The 17,671-nt window shown below is 55.6% G+C and overlaps 1 protein-coding gene across 1 annotated transcript in view; it reads right to left on the bottom strand.

Moving 5' to 3' along the window:
- Positions 1-7,167, bottom strand: part of LOC137095709 (synaptophysin-like protein 1) — a 49,844-nt gene extending 42,677 nt beyond the window's left edge. The window contains exon 1 of the mRNA XM_067462506.1: positions 7,017-7,167. Within this exon, the coding sequence (XP_067318607.1) occupies positions 7,017-7,085 (69 nt within the window). The 5' untranslated portion in view covers positions 7,086-7,167. The remainder of the gene's footprint in view (positions 1-7,016) is intronic.
- Positions 7,168-17,671: the final 10,504 nt, after the last annotated feature.

Raw genomic sequence — 17,671 nt, 5'->3', positions numbered from 1 at the left:
TACAAAAAATCAAACACTGAGAGCCTTACTATTACCATCACCATCTCCATTTAAAATTAATTCTATTTTATTTTGGGGGTTGAGGGGAAATTACTGCAATATAAACTGAATTATGTGCATAACAGTCCACTGCATTGTTTGTATAAACCTTTTCCAAGAATGCAAGTTTTCAATTTTGAGAGTTTAATCCACACTCTTACATTTCTGCTTCCTGCCACCTTCCCTCTCCTTACCTAAGAAAATCTGGAGAAAATAAGAGTTGTCAGGCTTAAGGCAAACAAATGGATAAACCATTTATGCAAAATTGTATGCTTAACATACTTTTTAACACACAATGTTTTTCCATGGTGCAGGATTTGAAGTTAGAGCACCTCTACTCAAGAATGATTACGGAGCAACATCAGATCAACATAATAAAACTCAATGGAGCTGTCCTGCTATAATTGTCACATGTACTCTGTCCCGGAGGGATGAGGGACTGTGTCCTTCCAGGTACTAATAGTACCCGCTCTATCGTCAGAATAAAGATGGAGAAAGACAGGCACTGCAGTTCAGCAATTACTCAATGTAACCTGTTATCGCTAGTAACATGGTATGCACATGGTGAAGACAAAGACTGAAGGGTGAGGTATAGCTATTTATAATTCCCATAACTCATGGCTGAATGAGAATTGGATTCCGTATCTCTATAGCACTAATGAATTGTACTATTTGTCTACTTGACACTTGGCAGCATTTCAAAAGTACTCCTAACTTCAGAAGTAGTATTTCTTTCTCATGGCATGTTCTGATAGCTCGGTTGGTGGCAGATTAGACTTTTAATGCCAGGTTCAGACTTCCAATGCCAGTATCTGATGTTTAAGTCCCTGTTTTGGTGATAACACAAGAGTCAGTGCATTAGTTAGAGGATTTGACCACAGAGATAAAACTTCAAATTTCTACTCAAGCTTGAAACTCACTGGGTGATCTTTGGCTAGCCATCAACTCTCACCCTGACCAACCTCAGTTTTTAAAAGAATAAAAATTGTGAGTGCAACCATGTTTGGGAGTTGTCTGAAAGAAAGCAACTGTAATAAAAGAGATAAGAAAGAAGCAACGCAATCCTAATTATATCGCTGAATCTAATGCACTTTATTTCATGTGAAGTGTGTACTGCAGTTTTAATCAATTTATACGATTAATTGAGTAATATTTCTTTAATCAGGAAACAGACCTACTTCTTTTTTACCACACTTTTCTTTAAAAGTGCCTTGATAATTTCATAAACAATCACAGAATCCCAGTTTTGGTACACATCTGGAAGAACTCTGTTACGAATCTACATTTACATTTTCCAGACAAAGCATATTTTATGCTCTGCCTTTCTGTTCCAAACAAATATTGTGAACAGGAAAGTTGAGAGTTTGGGAATAAAAAAGGTGCTGCTGGAATTCCTCTAACAACCAATGAGGGGGGAAACAGGGTGTGGGAGAAAGAATGTATATGAATGTAGTAGTAGATAGGGAAAATGAAAGTGTTCACTTAATTGTTTTCTTCCTTTCTTTCTGATTGACACATTTTTATATTATAAACAGATGTGTTTATTTTGAATATACTATATACTATTCTCCCCCTTCCAATTACTGTTTACCACATTTTTTGCAAAAAGTAATCATGAGATATCTGGGCAAGAAGACCACAGTGACTAATAGGGATAAAAAATCCACATCTACATCGTAAAGTTTTCTAGACTGCCAACTAACTGAGTCTAGTACCATTTCCAAGTCCTGGATAATCTGTATATGCAATTATAAATCTATATTTAAAAGATCAGGGTTTATAAAAGCATAATGGAGTGGAAGAAAGAAAATGATTTTTTTTGTTGCTGCTGCTGTCGAAACAAGTGTCGAAACAACCTCAGTCAATCTGCTGAAAACCAACTGTAGATCAGTATCTTCCCAACCATTAGCCACAACAGAATACTGTACTGTTTCCAACAACTGAAACAATGCCTTCTGTTAAAAACTCGCTAGATCTGTACTAGAACATCTCACTATGCAAAGTTACCTGACCATATCCTACTACAACTCCTACACAGCTTATTTAACTAGGTTGTGCACAGTTCATACTTTTTCTGGTGGTAAAAACCCAACACAATTTTAATTGGAAATGAAAAGGAAAGTTAGAACGATAAGACTCATAAGGCTGGAAGGGATGACAACGGCTGTACAATCCATCCCCCCCCCCTACCATACAGGAATACTTAGGGCCTTTCCACACAGCCATATAACCCAGAATATCAAGGCAGATAATCCACAATCTCTGCTTTGAATTGGATTATCTGAGTCCACACTGCCAAATAATCCAGTTCAATTTGGATTTTATAATCCAGTTCAATTTGGATTTTATAATCCAGTTCAATTTTGATTTTATACAGCTGGGTGGAAGGGGCCTCAGTTGCCTTTTTAAAAATTTATCAAACAATCTATATCCTGTTCTGTGAAAGTTATGTATTTTACATGCTTAATACAAAACCACTTAAATGAGTATAAAAAATCACCATCAACCTCTAGATTTAACCAACAGCTTGTAATAGTCTTTTCATTCCGCAATCCCAGAACAGTCACAATCTACTTGGGAACAAAAAAGGGAACCAAAAATTCAATTACCAAAAAGAGAATTTCCAATGAAATATGTCAAACTAACTCCTTCTCCTCAAGCTAGTGTCTTGAACTCCCCAACCTTCCTGGAACAACTCCTTTGTTGCGACAGCTTCATCAGCTGCCAGTCTATTTCTAAAAATAATTCAAAGTGTTAGCTTTGATGTATAAAGACCTTTATTGGTCTAAATCAGTCCCAATGGAAACTTAAATCCAAAAACATCTAAAAAGGGTTCTCAGTCCTGCTTTAGTTCAATGTTTCTGGGCTAAAATCATAAAGGCTTCAGCCAAATAAAGCCTGCAAGGTTGTAAAATCCAGAATATTGGCTACAACGACTCACTCCAAAAGAGACAGAGGGTGGATCTACACTGCAAAATAATGCAGACAGAACTGCATTATTTGGCAGTGGAAACCCAGCTAGAGAAACTCAAATTACTGAAGTGTGGTCTCTAATTCCCCTCCTGGCTGATCACACAGAAAACTCCCAGCCTGGAAACTTATTTATTTATTTACCTCACTTGTTTACCACTTTTCTCACCCGGGGGGGTGGGGGGCTCAAAGCGGTTTTCAAAATATTTATGGCAAAATTTAATGCCTCACATATATATGAAACCTAACATAAAACAACAATAACATATAATTATCAATTTGATCATAAAAACGAAAGAACATTTGGACATTAAAATGTGGAGTTAAAAACATCTTAATATAAACATTAAAATCACATAATCCAGAAATTGTAGTCCAGGCCATATCATATATCAATTGCAGGTAATCCTTAATCATTCCTTGTATTGCTTACTGCCCAAAGGCTTGGTCCCACAGCCAAGTTTTTACTTTTTTCTGAAGGCCAGGAGGCCATGGCTTGTTTGAAAACATAACAAATATGCAAAATTGATATGGAGAAAGAAAGGGCCTAAGAAAGCGTGGCCAGTTGCAAGGATTTAGGTCCCCATCTCCACTACCCATTTGAGTGCAGTTTCATATCAGTGGTTTCACAGTACAGGTGATTATTTATTTATTTACGATGTTTGTACCTCACCTTTCTCAAACCCAAAGGTGACTCAAGGCAGCTTTACAACATAGGCAGCTATTCAATGTCATTAAAACATTGTAAAAATTACAATAAACATTTAAAACAGAATGATAAAATACATACATTGGAACCATTAAAAACACATAAAACCACTACCTTCACTATTAGCCTTGTCGTCCAAAAACATTGCCTATTCGATTTCGATTTCACATAGTTCCATGTTTATCTATTGCACTAGGTTCCCAAAGACTTTTATATAAGCTTTTTTGTCATGTCAGGAGCAACTTAAGAAACTGCAAGTCGCTTCTGGTGTGAGAGAATTGGCCGTCTGCAAGGATGTTGCCCAGGGGATGCCTGGATGTTCTGAAGTTTTATCATCCTTCTCTCATGTCCCCGCACGAGGAGTTGAAGCTGATAGATTTATTTATTATTTCTTTATTATTTAGTACATTTCTATACCGCCCCTTTCAGCCTTCTGGCGACCCGAGGCGATTTACAAGGCAAGAATTCAATGCCGCCAAGGACACAATTACAATATCTATATATATAAATTTGTTAGGGGCATCCAACAAGGAAACAAAACTCAAAAACCCCCCAACGAAACTTAACCAAAATTCCCATGCCCATAACACAACCCACAAGGTACAAACATATCTACTCAAAATGAAAAACAACACAACACACTCACAAAACGGCAAAACAACAAAACTCAAAAAAACCCCAACGAAACTTAACCAAAATCCCCGTGCCCATAACACAACCCACAAGGTACAAACATATCTACTCAAAATGAAAAACAACACAACAACACACTCACAAAATGGCAAAACAACAAAACTAAAAAAAACCCCCCAACGAAACTTAACCAAAATCCCCGTGCCCATAACACAACCCACAAGGTACAAACATATCTACTCAAAATGAAAAACAACACAACAACACACTCACAAAATGGCAAAACAACAAAACTTTAAAAAAACCCCAACGAAACTTAACCAAAATCCCCGTGCCCATAACACAACCCACAAGGTACAAACATATCTACTCAAAATGAAAAACAACACAACAACACACTCACAAAATGGCAAAACAAAAAAACTCAAAAAAACCCCAACGAAACTTAACCAAAATCCCCGTGCCCATAACACAACCCACAAGGTACAAACATATCTACTCAAAATGAAAAACAACACAACAACACACTCACAAAATGGCAAAACAACAAAACTAAAAAAAACCCAACGAAACTTAACCAAAATCCCCGTGCCCATAACACAACCCACAAGGTACAAACATATCTACTCAAAATGAAAAACAACACAACAACACACTCACAAAACGGCAAAACAACAAAACTCAAAAATCCCCCAACAAAACTTAACCAAAATCCCCGTGCCCATAACACAACCCACAAAAATATCTACTCAAAATGAAAAACAACACAAAGTTAGAGGAAGAAGAAAAGGAAAGAAAAGGAAAGATGGAAGGAAAGAAAAGAGAGACAGCAGAAGAGAAAGAAAAAGGGGGAAGGAAGGAAAGAGATAGAGAAAGAAGAGGAGAAGGAAAGATGGGAAGGAAGGAAGGAAGGAAGGAAGGAGGGAGGGAGGGAAAGGAGAGAAAGAGGGAAGGTTGGCCACAGCAACACGTGGCGGATAAAGGTTGTTATTTCTATGATTATTATGATGATGCTATTGTTCCTATGAGACCCTTTTAGGGGGAATGGGAGAGGTGTCAGGTCCCAGAGGCAATGCATTGCATTATTGTTATTGTTATGATGGTGGTGAAATAAAAGGAAATAAAAAGTGAAAGAAGGAAGCAAACAGGGAGGGAAGAAAGGCAAAGGAAGAAAGGGGGAGGGAATGAAGGAAAGAGAGAAGGATGAAACCAAGTAGTGAAAGAAGGAAAGAAAGAAAGAAAGAGGTAGAGAAGGAAGAAAGGAGAGAAAGGGGGAGGAAAAGGGGGAAGGAAGAGGTAGGGACCTCTCTTTCATAATAGTCCAGATATCTACCTCAACTTTGATAAGTTTTACTATAGGCCACAGCAACGCGTGGCAGGGCACAGCTAGTACAATATAAAAACATCAGCAACAATAAAATCAAATATTATAATAAAACATACTTCAATCGATAATCATTAAAACAATGTCCAGTTCCACCATTTAGTTATTCTATTATATCCATTACTCCGTATTTTCAAATGCCCGCTTAAATAGCCATGTCTTAAGATTCTTCCAGAATGATAGGAGCAAGGAAGCCGATCTAATCTCCCTAGGAAGGGCGTCCCACTGAGAAGGTCCTGTCTCTTGTTCCCGCCAACGGTACTTGTGATGATGGCAGGACCGAGAGCAGGGCATCCCCAGATGATCTTAAAGTCCTTGCAGGTTCATAAGGGGAGATTCATTCGGGCAGGTAAGTTGGGCCAGAAGCGTTTAGGGCTTTATATGCTAAAGCCAGTAGATGGAGCTCATCCACGCTCTCCCTGGATTCAAACCCGAGACCTGTTGTCTTCAGTCTTGCCTGCACAGGGGTTTAACCCACTGCACCACCGGGGGCTTCTTTATATATGCTGATAATATGGAAAATCAAAAGGAAGAGGGAAGCTTGTTTTCCGCTGCTCTGGACTTGGAGTAATGGGCTCAAATTACATTAAAGTAGATTCCACATGAGCATAAGGAAGAACTTCCTAACTGTTAGAAGACCTGGTCAATAGTGGAACTCCCTGCCTCGGAGTGTGGTGGAAGCTCCTTCCTTGAAGACTTTTAAACAAGGCTGGTGCTCGCTTTTGCGGGCATTTGTCATCTGACCGCCAGACCAGCTTGAGGCTAGTTTCGAACTGTACTCAATGGTCAGTTCGGAGAGGGCACGAGCCCCCTTCCAAGCTGCAAACAGCTCCCCCGACTCATTACGCAAGGGCGAGTTCACGGTCTGGCTGCGTACGGCGGAGCATGGGGTTTAGGCCTCAAAACACAGGGGAGACAGTCAGGCCCGTAGCCAGGATTTTTATTTGGGGGGGGGGGGAGGGGCTGAGTTTGATTCGGGGGAGGGGCTGAGTCTGAGTGAAAGAGGGTCTAGCCTAGCAAACCTTTTTGTATCGTCACCCCAATAACCCCAGGCATATGGGATATATTGAGCATGGTGATCAGATCGTGATATGAATAAACATAACAGTTTTTAAAAATGCACCAGTAAGGCCTTCTCGCAGACCACCATGAGAATTTCGGGGGGGGGGGGGGCTGAAGCCCCCCAAGTCCCCCTCACCCCCGGCTACATGCCTGGAGGCAGTGAGGGCGTCAACCGGCCTCGCTTATCGTTGCCTTGCACCTCGGGCCCTCCGGACTTACCCATTGCAGGATTTTGATGAAACCTAAGGGCTCCTTCACGGGCCCCAAGTTCAGCTGCAGCTCCGACATTTTCTGAGGAGAGTTTTCCGAGGCGAGAGACGCTCAGAAGGGAAGGGAAGGGCTGAGGGCGGGACTTCCGGCCTCTACTTGTCTCTCTGGGTCGCTCCCTCCCTCAGAGAGGCTGGAACAGTTTGGCCAATCAGGAGACTGGACTCGACGCTCCTCCCTCCTCTTGAGCGCCGACATTTTCTGAGGAGAGATACCCAAGAAGAAAAAGAGAGATCGAGGGCGGGACTTCTGGTCTCTCTTTGCCTCCCTCCCTCAGAGCGCAGGGAGAGGCCTTGAGAATCTGACCAATCAGAGGACTGGACTTGGCGCCCCTCCCTCCTCTGTGATAGTTGCACCATTAGTAAGTCCATATCCCTTAGGTCGGACTACTTGAGGCTGCTTGAGGCTGGGGACACAACGCCCGGCGACATTATGGGTAGTATGGGCTAGAGTCCACGCAAGCGCAGAGACACTGGATACGGCTGTCAGGGCTGCAGGGCATACAATGCATTTGCTTCCCTTCAACAACATAAACAGACTTACAAGAGACATGGCCCGATTCCACTTAAGGAGGCACGTTATTACTCTTTGCGATAGAAACGCCTGTGCAGATAGTCCGACCTAAGGGATATTGACTTACTAATGGTGCAACTATCACAGGCATAGCCAAGCGAGAAAAAAAAAAACTGGTCCACAAAAGTGCGCCTACCTGCAAGTATTCAGGGAAAGTATTCAAGGCCTTGCGCCAGGGGCCCTCGCCTGCATTGCTCTCCCGCCGGCAGGCAGGGGTGCGGAGCAGGCGGGGGCCTTTGGCGCAAGGCCTTCCGCCAGGCGCCCTCGCCTGCTTTGCTCTCTTGCCGGCATGCAGGGGTGCGGAGCAGGCGGGGGCCTTTGGCGCAAGGCCTTGTGCCAGGGGCCCTCGCCTGCTTTGCTCTCCCGCCAGCAGGCAGGGGTGCGGAGAAGGCGGGGCCCTTTGGCGCAAGGCCTTGCGCCAGGCGCCCTTGCTTGATTAGCTCTCCCGCCGGCAGGCAGGGATGCAGAGCAGGCGGGGGCCTTTGGCGAAAGGCCTTGCGCCAGGGGCCCTCACTTGTTTTGCTCTCCCACCGGCAGGCAGGGGTGCGGAGCAGGCGGGGCCCTTTGGCGCAAGGCCTTTTGCCAGGCACCCTCGCCTGCTTTGCTCTCCCGCCGGCGGGCAGGGGTGCAGAGCAGGCGGGGGCCTTTGGCGCAAGGCCTTGGGCCAGGCGTCCTCACCTGCTTTGCTCTCCCGCCGGCAAGCAGGGGTGCGGAGCAGGCGGGGGCCTTTGACGCAAGGCCATGCGCCAGGCGCCCTTGCCTGCTTTGCTCTCCCGCCGGCGGGCAGGGGTGCGGAGAAGGCGGGGCCCTTTGGCGCAAGGCCTTGCGCCACGCGCGCTCGCTTGCTTTGCTATCCCACCGGCAGGCAGGGGTGCGGAGCAGGCGGGGCCCTTTGGCGCAAGGCCTTGCGCCAGGCGCTCTCGCCTGCTTTGATCTCCCGCTGGCAAGCAGGGGTGCGGAGCCGGCGGGGGCCTTTGGCGCAAGGCCTTGCGCCAGGTGCCCTCGCCTGCTTTGCTCTCCCGCCGGCAAGCAGGGATGCGGAGCAGGCGGGGGCCTTTGACGCAAGGCCATGCGCCAGGCGCCCTTGCCTGCTTTGCTCTCCCGGCGGAGGGAAGGGGTGTGGAGAAGGCGGGGCCCTTTGGCGCAAGGCCTTGCACCACGCGCGCACGCTTGCTTTGCTCTCCCACCGGCAGGCAGGGGTGCGGAGCAGGCGGGGCCCTTTGGCGCAAGGCCTTGCGCCAGGCGCCCTCGCCTGCTTTGCTCTCCCGCTGGTAAGCAGGAGTGCGGAGCTGGCGGCCTTAGGCGCAAGGCCTTGTGCCAGGCGCCCTCGCCTGCTTTGCTCTCCCGCCGGAAGGCAGGGGTGCGGAGCAGGCGGGGGCCTTTGGCGCAAGGCCTTACGCCAGGCGCCCTCGCCTGCTTTACTCTCCCGCCCGCAAGCAGTGATGCGGAGCAGGCGGGGGCCTTTGGCGCAAGGCCTTGCGCCAGGCGCCCTCGACTGCTTTGCTCTCCCGCTCGCAAGCAGGGATGCGGAGCAGGCGTGGGCCTTTGGCGCAAGGCCTTGCGCCAGGCGCCCTCGCCTGCTTTGCTCTCCCGCCCGCAAGCAGTGATGCGGAGCAGACGGGGGCCTTTGGCGCAAGGCCTTGCGCCAGGCGCCCTTGACTGCTTTGCTCTCCCGCCGGAAGGCAGGGGTGCGGAGCAGGCGGGGGCCTTTGGCGCAAGGCCTTGCGCCAGGCGTCCTCGCCTGCTTTGCTCTCCCGCCCGCAAGCAGTGATGCGAAGCAGGCGGGGACCTTTGGCGCAAGGCCTTGCGCCAGGCGCCCTCGACTGCTTTCCTCTCCCGCCCGTAAGCAGGGATGCGGAGCAGGCGGGGGCCTTTGGCGCAAGGACTTGCGCCAGGCGCCCTCGCCTGCTTTGCTCTCCCGCCCGCAAGCAGGGATGCTGAGCAGGCGGGGGCCTTTGGTGCAAGGCCATGCGCCAGGCGCTCTCGACTGCTTTGCTCTCCCGCCGGCGGGCAGGGGTGCGGAGCAGGCGTGGGCCTTTGGCGCAAGGCCTTGCGCCAGGCGCCCTCGCCTGCTTTGCTCTCCCGCCCGCAAGCAGTGATGCGGAGCAGACGGGGGCCTTTGGCGCAAGGCCTTGCGCCAGGCGCCCTTGACTGCTTTGCTCTCCCGCCGGAAGGCAGGGGTGCGGAGCAGGCGGGGGCCTTTGGCGCAAGGCCTTGCGCCAGGCGTCCTCGCCTGCTTTGCTCTCCCGCCCGCAAGCAGTGATGCGAAGCAGGCGGGGGCCTTTGGCGCAAGGCCTTGCGCCAGGCGCCCTCGACTGCTTTCCTCTCCCGCCCGTAAGCAGGGATGCGGAGCAGGCGGGGGCCTTTGGCGCAAGGACTTGCGCCAGGCGCCCTCGCCTGCTTTGCTCTCCCGCCCGCAAGCAGGGATGCTGAGCAGGCGGGGGCCTTTGGTGCAAGGCCATGCGCCAGGCGCTCTCGACTGCTTTGCTCTCCCGCCGGCGGGCAGGGGTGCGGAGCAGGCGGGGGTCTTTGGCGCAAGGCCTTGCGCCAGGCGCCCTCGCCTGCTTTGCTCTCCCGCCGGCAAGCAGGGATGCGGAGCAGGCGGGGGCCTTTGACGCAAGGCCATGCGCCAGGCGCCCTTGCCTGCTTTGCTCTCCTGCCGGAGGGCAGGGGTGCGGAGAAGGCGGGGCCCTTTGGCGCAAGGCCTTGCGCCACGCGCGCACGCTTGCTTTGCTCTCCCACCGGCAGGCAGGGGTGCGGAGCAGGCGGGGCTCTTTGGCGCAAGGCCTTGCGCCAGGCGCCCTCGCCTGCTTTGCTCTCCCGTCCGCAAGCAGTGATGCGAAGCAGGCGGGGGCCTTTGGCGCAAGGCCTTGCGCCAGGCGCCCTCGACTGCTTTCCTCTCCCGCCCGTAAGCAGGGATGCGGAGCAGGCGGGGGCCTTCGGCGCAAGGACTTGCGCCAGGCGCCCTCGCCTGCTTTGCTCTCCCGCCCGCAAGCAGGGATGCTGAGCAGGCGGGGGCCTTTGGTGCAAGGCCATGCGCCAGGCGCCCTCGCCTGCTTTGCTCTCCCGCCGGCAAGCAGGGATGCGGAGCAGGCGGGGGCCTTTGACGCAAGGCCATGCGCCAGGCGCCCTTGCCTGCTTTGCTCTCCTGCCGGAGGGCAGGGGTGCGGAGAAGGCGGGGCCCTTTGGCGCAAGGCCTTGCGCCATGCGCGCACGCTTGCTTTGCTCTCCCACCGGCAGGCAGGGGTGCGGAACAGGCGGGGCCCTTTGGCGCAAGGCCTTGCGCCAGGCGCCCTCGCCTGCTTTCCTCTACCGCTGGCAAGCAGGGGTGCAGAGCCAGCGGCCTTTGGCGCAAGGCCTTGCGCCAGGCGCCCTCGCCTGCCTTGCTCTCCCGCCGGAAGGCAGGAGTGCGGAGCAGGCGGGGGCCTTTGGCGCAAGGCCTTGCGCCAGGCGCCCTCGCCTGCTTTGCTCTCCCGTCAGCGGGCAGGGGTGCGGAGAAGGCGGGGCCCTTTGGCGCAAGGCCTTGCGCCAGGCACCCTCGCTTGATTAGCTCTCCCGCCGGCATGCAGGGATGCAGAGCAGGCGGGGGCCTTTGGCGCAAGCAGGGGTGCGGAGCCGCAGCAGGGGTGCGGAGCCGGCGGCCTTTGGCGCAAGGCCTTGCGCCAGGCGCCCTTGCCTGCTTTGCTCTCCCGCCCGCAAGCAGTGATGCGGAGCAGGCGGGGGCCTTTGGCGCAAGGCCTTGCGCCAGGCGCCCTCGCCTGCTTTGCTCTCCCGCCCGCAAGCAGGGATGCGGAGCAGGCGTGGGCCTTTGGCGCAAAGCCTTGCGCCAGGCGCCCTCGCCTGCTTTGCTCTCCCGCCCGCAAGCAGTGATGCGGAGCAGACGGGGGCCTTTGGCGCAAGGCCTTGCGCCAGGCGCCCTTGACTGCTTTGCTCTCCCGCCGGAAGTCAGGGGTGCGGAGCAGGCGGGGGCCTTTGGCGCAAGGCCTTGCGCCAGGCGCTCTCGCCTGCTTTGCTCTCCCGCCCGCAAGCAGTGATGCGAAGCAGGCGGGGGCCTTTGGCGCAAGGCCTTGCGCCAGGAGCCCTCGACTGCTTTCCTCTCCCGCCCGTAAGCAGGGATGCGGAGCAGGCGGGGGCCTTTGGCGCAAGGACTTGCGCCAGGCGCCCTCGCCTGCTTTGCTCTCCCGCCCGCAAGCAGGGATGCTGAGCAGGCGGGGGCCTTTGGTGCAAGGCCATGCGCCAGGCGCTCTCGACTGCTTTGCTCTCCCGCCGGCGGGCAGGGGTGCGGAGCAGGCGGGGGTCTTTGGCGCAAAGCCTTGCGCCAGGCGCCCTCGCCTGCTTTGCTCTCCCGCCGGCAAGCAGGGATGCGGAGCAGGCGGGGGCCTTTGGCGCAAGGCCTTGCGCCACGCGCGCACGCTTGCTTTGCTCTCCCACCGGCAGGCAGGGATGCGGAGCAGGCGGGGCCCTTTGGCGCAAGGCCTTGCGCCAGGCGCCCTCGCCTGCTTTGCTCTCCCGTCCGCAAGCAGTGATGCGAAGCAGGCGGGGGCCTTTGGCGCAAGGCCTTGCGCCAGGCGCCCTCGACTGCTTTCCGCTCCCGCCCGTAAGCAGGGATGCGGAGCAGGCGGGGGCCTTTGGCGCAAGGACTTGCGCCAGGCGCCCTCGCCTGCTTTGCTCTCCCGCCCGCAAGCAGGGATGCTGAGCAGGCGGGGGCCTTTGGTGCAAGGCCATGCGCCAGGCGCTCTCGACTGCTTTGCTCTCCCGCCGGCGGGCAGGGGTGCGGAGCAGGCGGGGGTCTTTGGCGCAAGGCCTTGCGCCAGGCGCCCTCGCCTGCTTTGCTCTCCCGCCGGCAAGCAGGGATGCGGAGCAGGCGGGGGCCTTTGACGCAAGGCCATGCGCCAGGCGCCCTTGCCTGCTTTGCTCTCCTGCCGGAGGGCAGGGGTGCGGAGAAGGCGGGGCCCTTTGGCGCAAGGCCTTGCGCCACGCGCGCACGCTTGCTTTGCTCTCCCACCAGCAGGCAGGGGTGCGGAGCAGGCGGGGCCCTTTGGCGCAAGGCCTTGCGCCAGGCGCCCTCGCCTGCTTTGCTCTCCCGCCGGCAAGCAGGGATGCGGAGCAGGCGGGGGCCCTTGATGCAAGGCCATGCGCCAGGCGCCCTTGCCTGCTTTGCTCTCCTGCCGGAGGGCAGGGGTGCGGAGAAGGCGGGGCCCTTTGGCGCAAGGCCTTGCGCCACGCGTGCACGCTTGCTTTGCTCTCCCACCGGCAGGCAGGGGTGCGGAGCAGGCGGGGCCCTTTGGCGCAAGACCTTGCGCCAGGCGCCCTCGCCTGCTTTGCTCTCCGGCTGGCAAGCAAGGGTGCGGAGCCAGCGGCCTTTGGCGCAAGGCCTTGCGCCAGGCGCCCTCGCCTGCTTTGCTCTCCCGTCAGCGGGCAGGGGTGCGGAGAAGGCGGGGCGCTTTGGCGCAAGGCCTTGCGGCAGGCGCCCTCGCTTGATTAGCTCTCCCGCCGGCAGGCAGGGATGCAAAGCAGGCGGGGGCCTTTGGCGAAAGGCCTTGCGCCAGGGGCCCTCAATTGTTTCGCTCTCCCGCCGGCAGGCAGGGGTGCGGAGAAGGCGGGGCCCTTTGGCGCAAGGCCTTATGCCAGGCGCCCTCGCCTGCTTTGCTCTCCCGCCGGCGGGCAGGGGTGCGGAGAAGGCGGGGCACTTTGGCGCAAGGTCTTGCGCCAGGCGCCGTCGCTTGATTAGCTCTCCCGCCGGCATGCAGGGATGCAGAGCAGGCGGGGGCCTTTGGCGCAAGCAGGGGTGCGGAGCCGCAGCAGGGGTGCGGAGCCGGCGGCCTTTGGCGCAAGGCCTTGCGCCAGGCGCCCTCGCCTGCTTTGCTCTCCCGCCCGCAAGCAGTGATGCGGAGCAGGCGGGGGCCTTTGGCGCAAGGCCTTGCGCCAGGCGCCCTCGCCTGCTTTGCTCTCCCGCCCGCAAGCAGGGATGCGGAGCAGGCGGGGGCCTTTGGCGCAAGGCCTTGCGCCAGGCGCCCTCGACTGCTTTGCTCTCCCGCTGGCAAGCAGGGGTGCGGAGCCAGCGGCCTTTGGCGCAAGGCCTTGCGCCAGGCGCTCTCGCCTGCTTTGCTCTCCCGCCGGAAGGCAGGGGTGCGGAGAGGGCGAGGGCCTTTGGCGCAAGGCCTTGCGCCAGGCGCCCTCGCCTGCTTTGCTCTCCCGCCCGCAAGCAGTGATGCGGAGCAGGCGGGGGCCTTTGGCGCAAGGCCTTGCACCAGGCGCCCTCACCTGCTTTGCTCTCCCGCCCGCAAGCAGGGATGCGGAGCAGGCGGGGGCCTTTTGCGCAAGGCCTTGCGCCAGGCGCCTTTGCCTGCTTTGCTCTCCCGCCGGTAGGCAGGGATGCGGAGCAGGCGGGGGCCTTTGGCGCAAGGCCTTGCGCCAGGCGCCCTCGCCTGCTTTGTTCTCCCACCGGCAAGCAGGGGTGTGGAGAAGGCGGGGGCCTTTGGCGCAAATCCTTGCGCCACGCGCGCTCGCTTGCTTTGCTCTCCCGCCAGCAAGCAGGGATGCGGAGGCAAGGGTGCGGAGCAGGCGAGGGCCTTTGGCGAAATGGCTTGCGCCAGGGGCCCTCACTTGTTTCGCTCTCCCGTCGGCAGGCAGGGGTGCGCAGCAGGGGGGGGCCTTTGGCGCAAGGCCTTGCGCCAAAGCCCTCGCTTGCTTTGCTCTCCCGCCGGTTGGCAGGGGTGCGGAGAAGGCGGGGGCCTTTGGCGCAAGGCCTTGCGCCACGCGCGCTCTCTTGCTTTGCTCTCCCGCCGGCAGGCAGGGGTGCGGAGCAAGCGAGGGCCTTTGGCGCAAGGCCTTGCGCCAGGCGCCCTCGCCTGCTTTGCTTTCCCGCCGGCAAGCAGGGATGCGGAGCAGGCGGGGGCCTTTGGCGCAAGGCCGTGCGCCAGGCGCCCTCGCCTGTTTTGCTCTCCCACCGGCAGGCAAGGGTGCGGAGCAGGCGAGGGCTCTTCGTTGCAGGTGAACTATAAATTCCAGCTACTGCATCTCCCAAATTTCAAGGTCTATTTTCCCCAAACTCCACCAGTGTTCACATTGGGGCATATTGAGTAACGTAAGGTAAAAGTTTTCCCCTGACATTAAGTCCGGTCGTGTCCAACTCTGGGAGTTGGTGCTCAATTTCTAGGCCAAAGAACCGGTGTTGTCCATAGACACCTCCAAGATCATGTGGCTGACATGATGGCATGGAGCGCTGTTGTTGGGTATTTGTGCCAAATTTGGTCCAGTGAATGAAAATACATCCTGCATTTCAGATTTTTACATTATGATTCATAACAGTAACACAATTACAATTAGGAAGTAGTAATAATAATAATTTTATGGTTGGGGGTCACAACAACAAGAGGCACTATTAAGTGGTCGCGGCATTGTTCTAGAATCGCGGCCACTGTTCTAGAAGCATTCTCTCTTGACGTTTCGCCTGCATCTATGGCAAGCATCCTCACAACCTCTGAGGATACTTGGCATAGATGCAGGGCAAATGTCAGGAGGGAATGCTTGTAGGCGCCCTTGCCTGCTTTGCTCTCCCGCTGGCAAGCAGGGGTGCGGAGCCGGCGGCGTTTGGCGCAATGCCTTGCGCCAGGCGCCCTCGCCTGCTTTGCTCTCCCGCCGGAAGGCAGGGGTGCGGAGAGGGCGGGGGCCTTTGGCGCAAGGCCTTGCGCCAGGCGCCCTCGCCTGCTTTGCTCTCCCGCCCGCAAGCAGTGATGCGGAGCAGGCGGGGGCCTTTGGTGCAAGGCCTTGCGCCAGGCGCCCTCGACTGCTTTGCTCTCCCGCCGGAAGGGAGGGGTGCGGAGCAGGCGGGGGCCTTTGGCACAAGGCCTTGCGCCAGGCGCCCTCGCCTGGTTTGCTCTCCCGCCCGCAAGCAGTGATGCGGAGCAGGCGGGGGCCTTTGGCGCAAGGCCTTGCGCCAGGCGCACTCGACTGCTTTCCTCTCCCGCCCGCAAGTAGGGATGCGGAGCAGGCGGGGGCCTTTGGCGCAAGTCCTTGCGCCAGGCGCCCTCGCCTGCTTTGCTCTCCCGCCCGCAAGCAGGGATGCGGAGCAGGCGGGGGCCTTTGGTGCAAGGCCATGCGCCAGTCGCTTTCGACTGCTTTGCTCTCCCGCCGGCAAGCAGGGATGCGGAGCAGGCGGGGGCCTTTGACGCAAGGCCTTGCGCCAGGCGCACTTGCCTGCTTTGCTCTCCCGCCGGAGGCCAGGGGTGCGGAGAAGGCGGGGCCCTTTGGCGCAAGGCCTTGCGCCACGCGCGCACGCTTGCTTTGCTCTCTCACCGGCAGGCAGGGGTGCGGAGCAGGCGGGGCCCTTTGGCGCAAGGCCTTGCGCCAGGCACCCTCGCCTGCTTTGCTCTCCCGCTGGCAAGCAGGGGTGCGGAGCCGGCGGCCTTTGGCGCAAGGCCTTGCGCCAGGCGCCCTCGCCTGCTTTGCTCTCCCGCCGGAAGGCAGGGGTGCGGAGTAGGCGGGGGCCTTTGGCGCAAGGCCTTGCGCCAGGCGCCTTCGCCTGCTTTGCTCTCCCGCCTGCAAGCAGTGATGCGGAGCAGGCGGGGGCCTTTGGCGCAAGGCCTTGCGCCAGGCGCCCTCGACTGCTTTGCTCTCCCGCCGGCGGGCAGGGGTGCGGAGGAGGCGGGGGCCTTTGGCGCAAGGCCATGCACCAGGCGCCCTCACCTGTTTTGCTCTCCCACCGGCAGGCAAGGGTGCGGAGCAGGCGAAGGCTCTTCGTTGCAGGTGAACTATAAATCCCAGCTACTGCATCTCCCAAATGTCAAGGTCTATTTTCCCCAAACTCCACCAGTGTTCACATTGGGGCATATTGAGTATTTGTGACAAGTGTGGTCCAGATCCATCACTGTTTGAGTCTGCAATGTTCTCTGGATGCAGGTGAACTACAACCCCCAAACTCAAGGGCAGTGCTCACCAAATCCTTCCAGTATTTTTCGTTGGTTGTGGGAGTTCTGTGTGCCAAATTTGGTCCAATTCCATCATTGGTGGAGTTCAAAATGCTCTTTAATTGTAGGTGAAGTATAAATCCCAGCAACTACAACTCCCAAATGACATAATCAATTTTCCCTCCAACCCCACCAGTATTCAAATTTGGGCATATTGGGTAACGTAAGGTAAAAGTTTTCCCCTGACATTAAGTCCAGTCGTGTCCAACTCTGGGAGTTGGTGCTCAATTTCTAGGCCAAAGAACCGGTGTTGTCCATAGACACCTCCAAGATCATGTGGCTGACATGATGGCATGGAGCGCTGTTGTTGGGTATTTGTGCCAAATTTGGTCCAGTGAATGAAAATACATCCTGCATTTCAGATTTTTACATTATGATTCATAACAGTAACACTATTACAATTAGGAAGTAGTAATAATAATAATTTTATGGTTGGGGGTCACAACAACAAGAGGTACTATTAAGTGGTCGCGGCATTGTTCTAGAATCGCGGCCACTGTTCTAGAAGCGTTCTCTCTTGACGTTTCGCCTGCATCTATGGCAAGCATCCTCACAACCTCTGAGGATACTTGGCATAGATGCAGGGCAAATGTCAGGAGGGAATGCTTGTAGGCGCCCTTGCCTGCTTTGCTCTCCCGCTGGCAAGCAGGGGTGCGGAGCCGGCGGCGTTTGGCGCAATGCCTTGCGCCAGGCGCCCTCGCCTACTTTGCTCTCCCGCCGGAAGGCAGGGGTGCGGAGAGGGCGGGGGCCTTTGGCGCAAGGCCTTGCGCCAGGCGCCCTCGCCTGCTTTGCTCTCCCGCCGGCAAGCAGTGATGCGGAGCAGGCGGGGGCCTTTGGCGCAAGGCCTTGCGCCAGGCGCACTTGCCTGCTTTGCTCTCGCGCCGGAGGCCAGGGGTGCGGAGAAGGCGGGGCCCTTTGGCGCAAGGCCTTGCGCCACGCGCGCACGCTTGCTTTGCTCTCTCACCGGCAGGCAGGGGTGCGGAGCAGGCGGGGCCCTTTGGCGCAAGGCCTTGCGCCAGGCACCCTCGCCTGCTTTGCTCTCCCGCTGGCAAACAGGGGTGCGGA

Source organism: Anolis sagrei, chromosome Y (assembly GCF_037176765.1).
Source record: "Anolis sagrei isolate rAnoSag1 chromosome Y, rAnoSag1.mat, whole genome shotgun sequence".
In the NCBI taxonomy this organism is placed as follows: Eukaryota; Metazoa; Chordata; class Lepidosauria; order Squamata; family Dactyloidae; genus Anolis; species Anolis sagrei.
The sequence above is the reverse complement of the archived record's forward strand: the minus strand, read 5'-3'. Positions and strand labels throughout refer to the sequence as shown.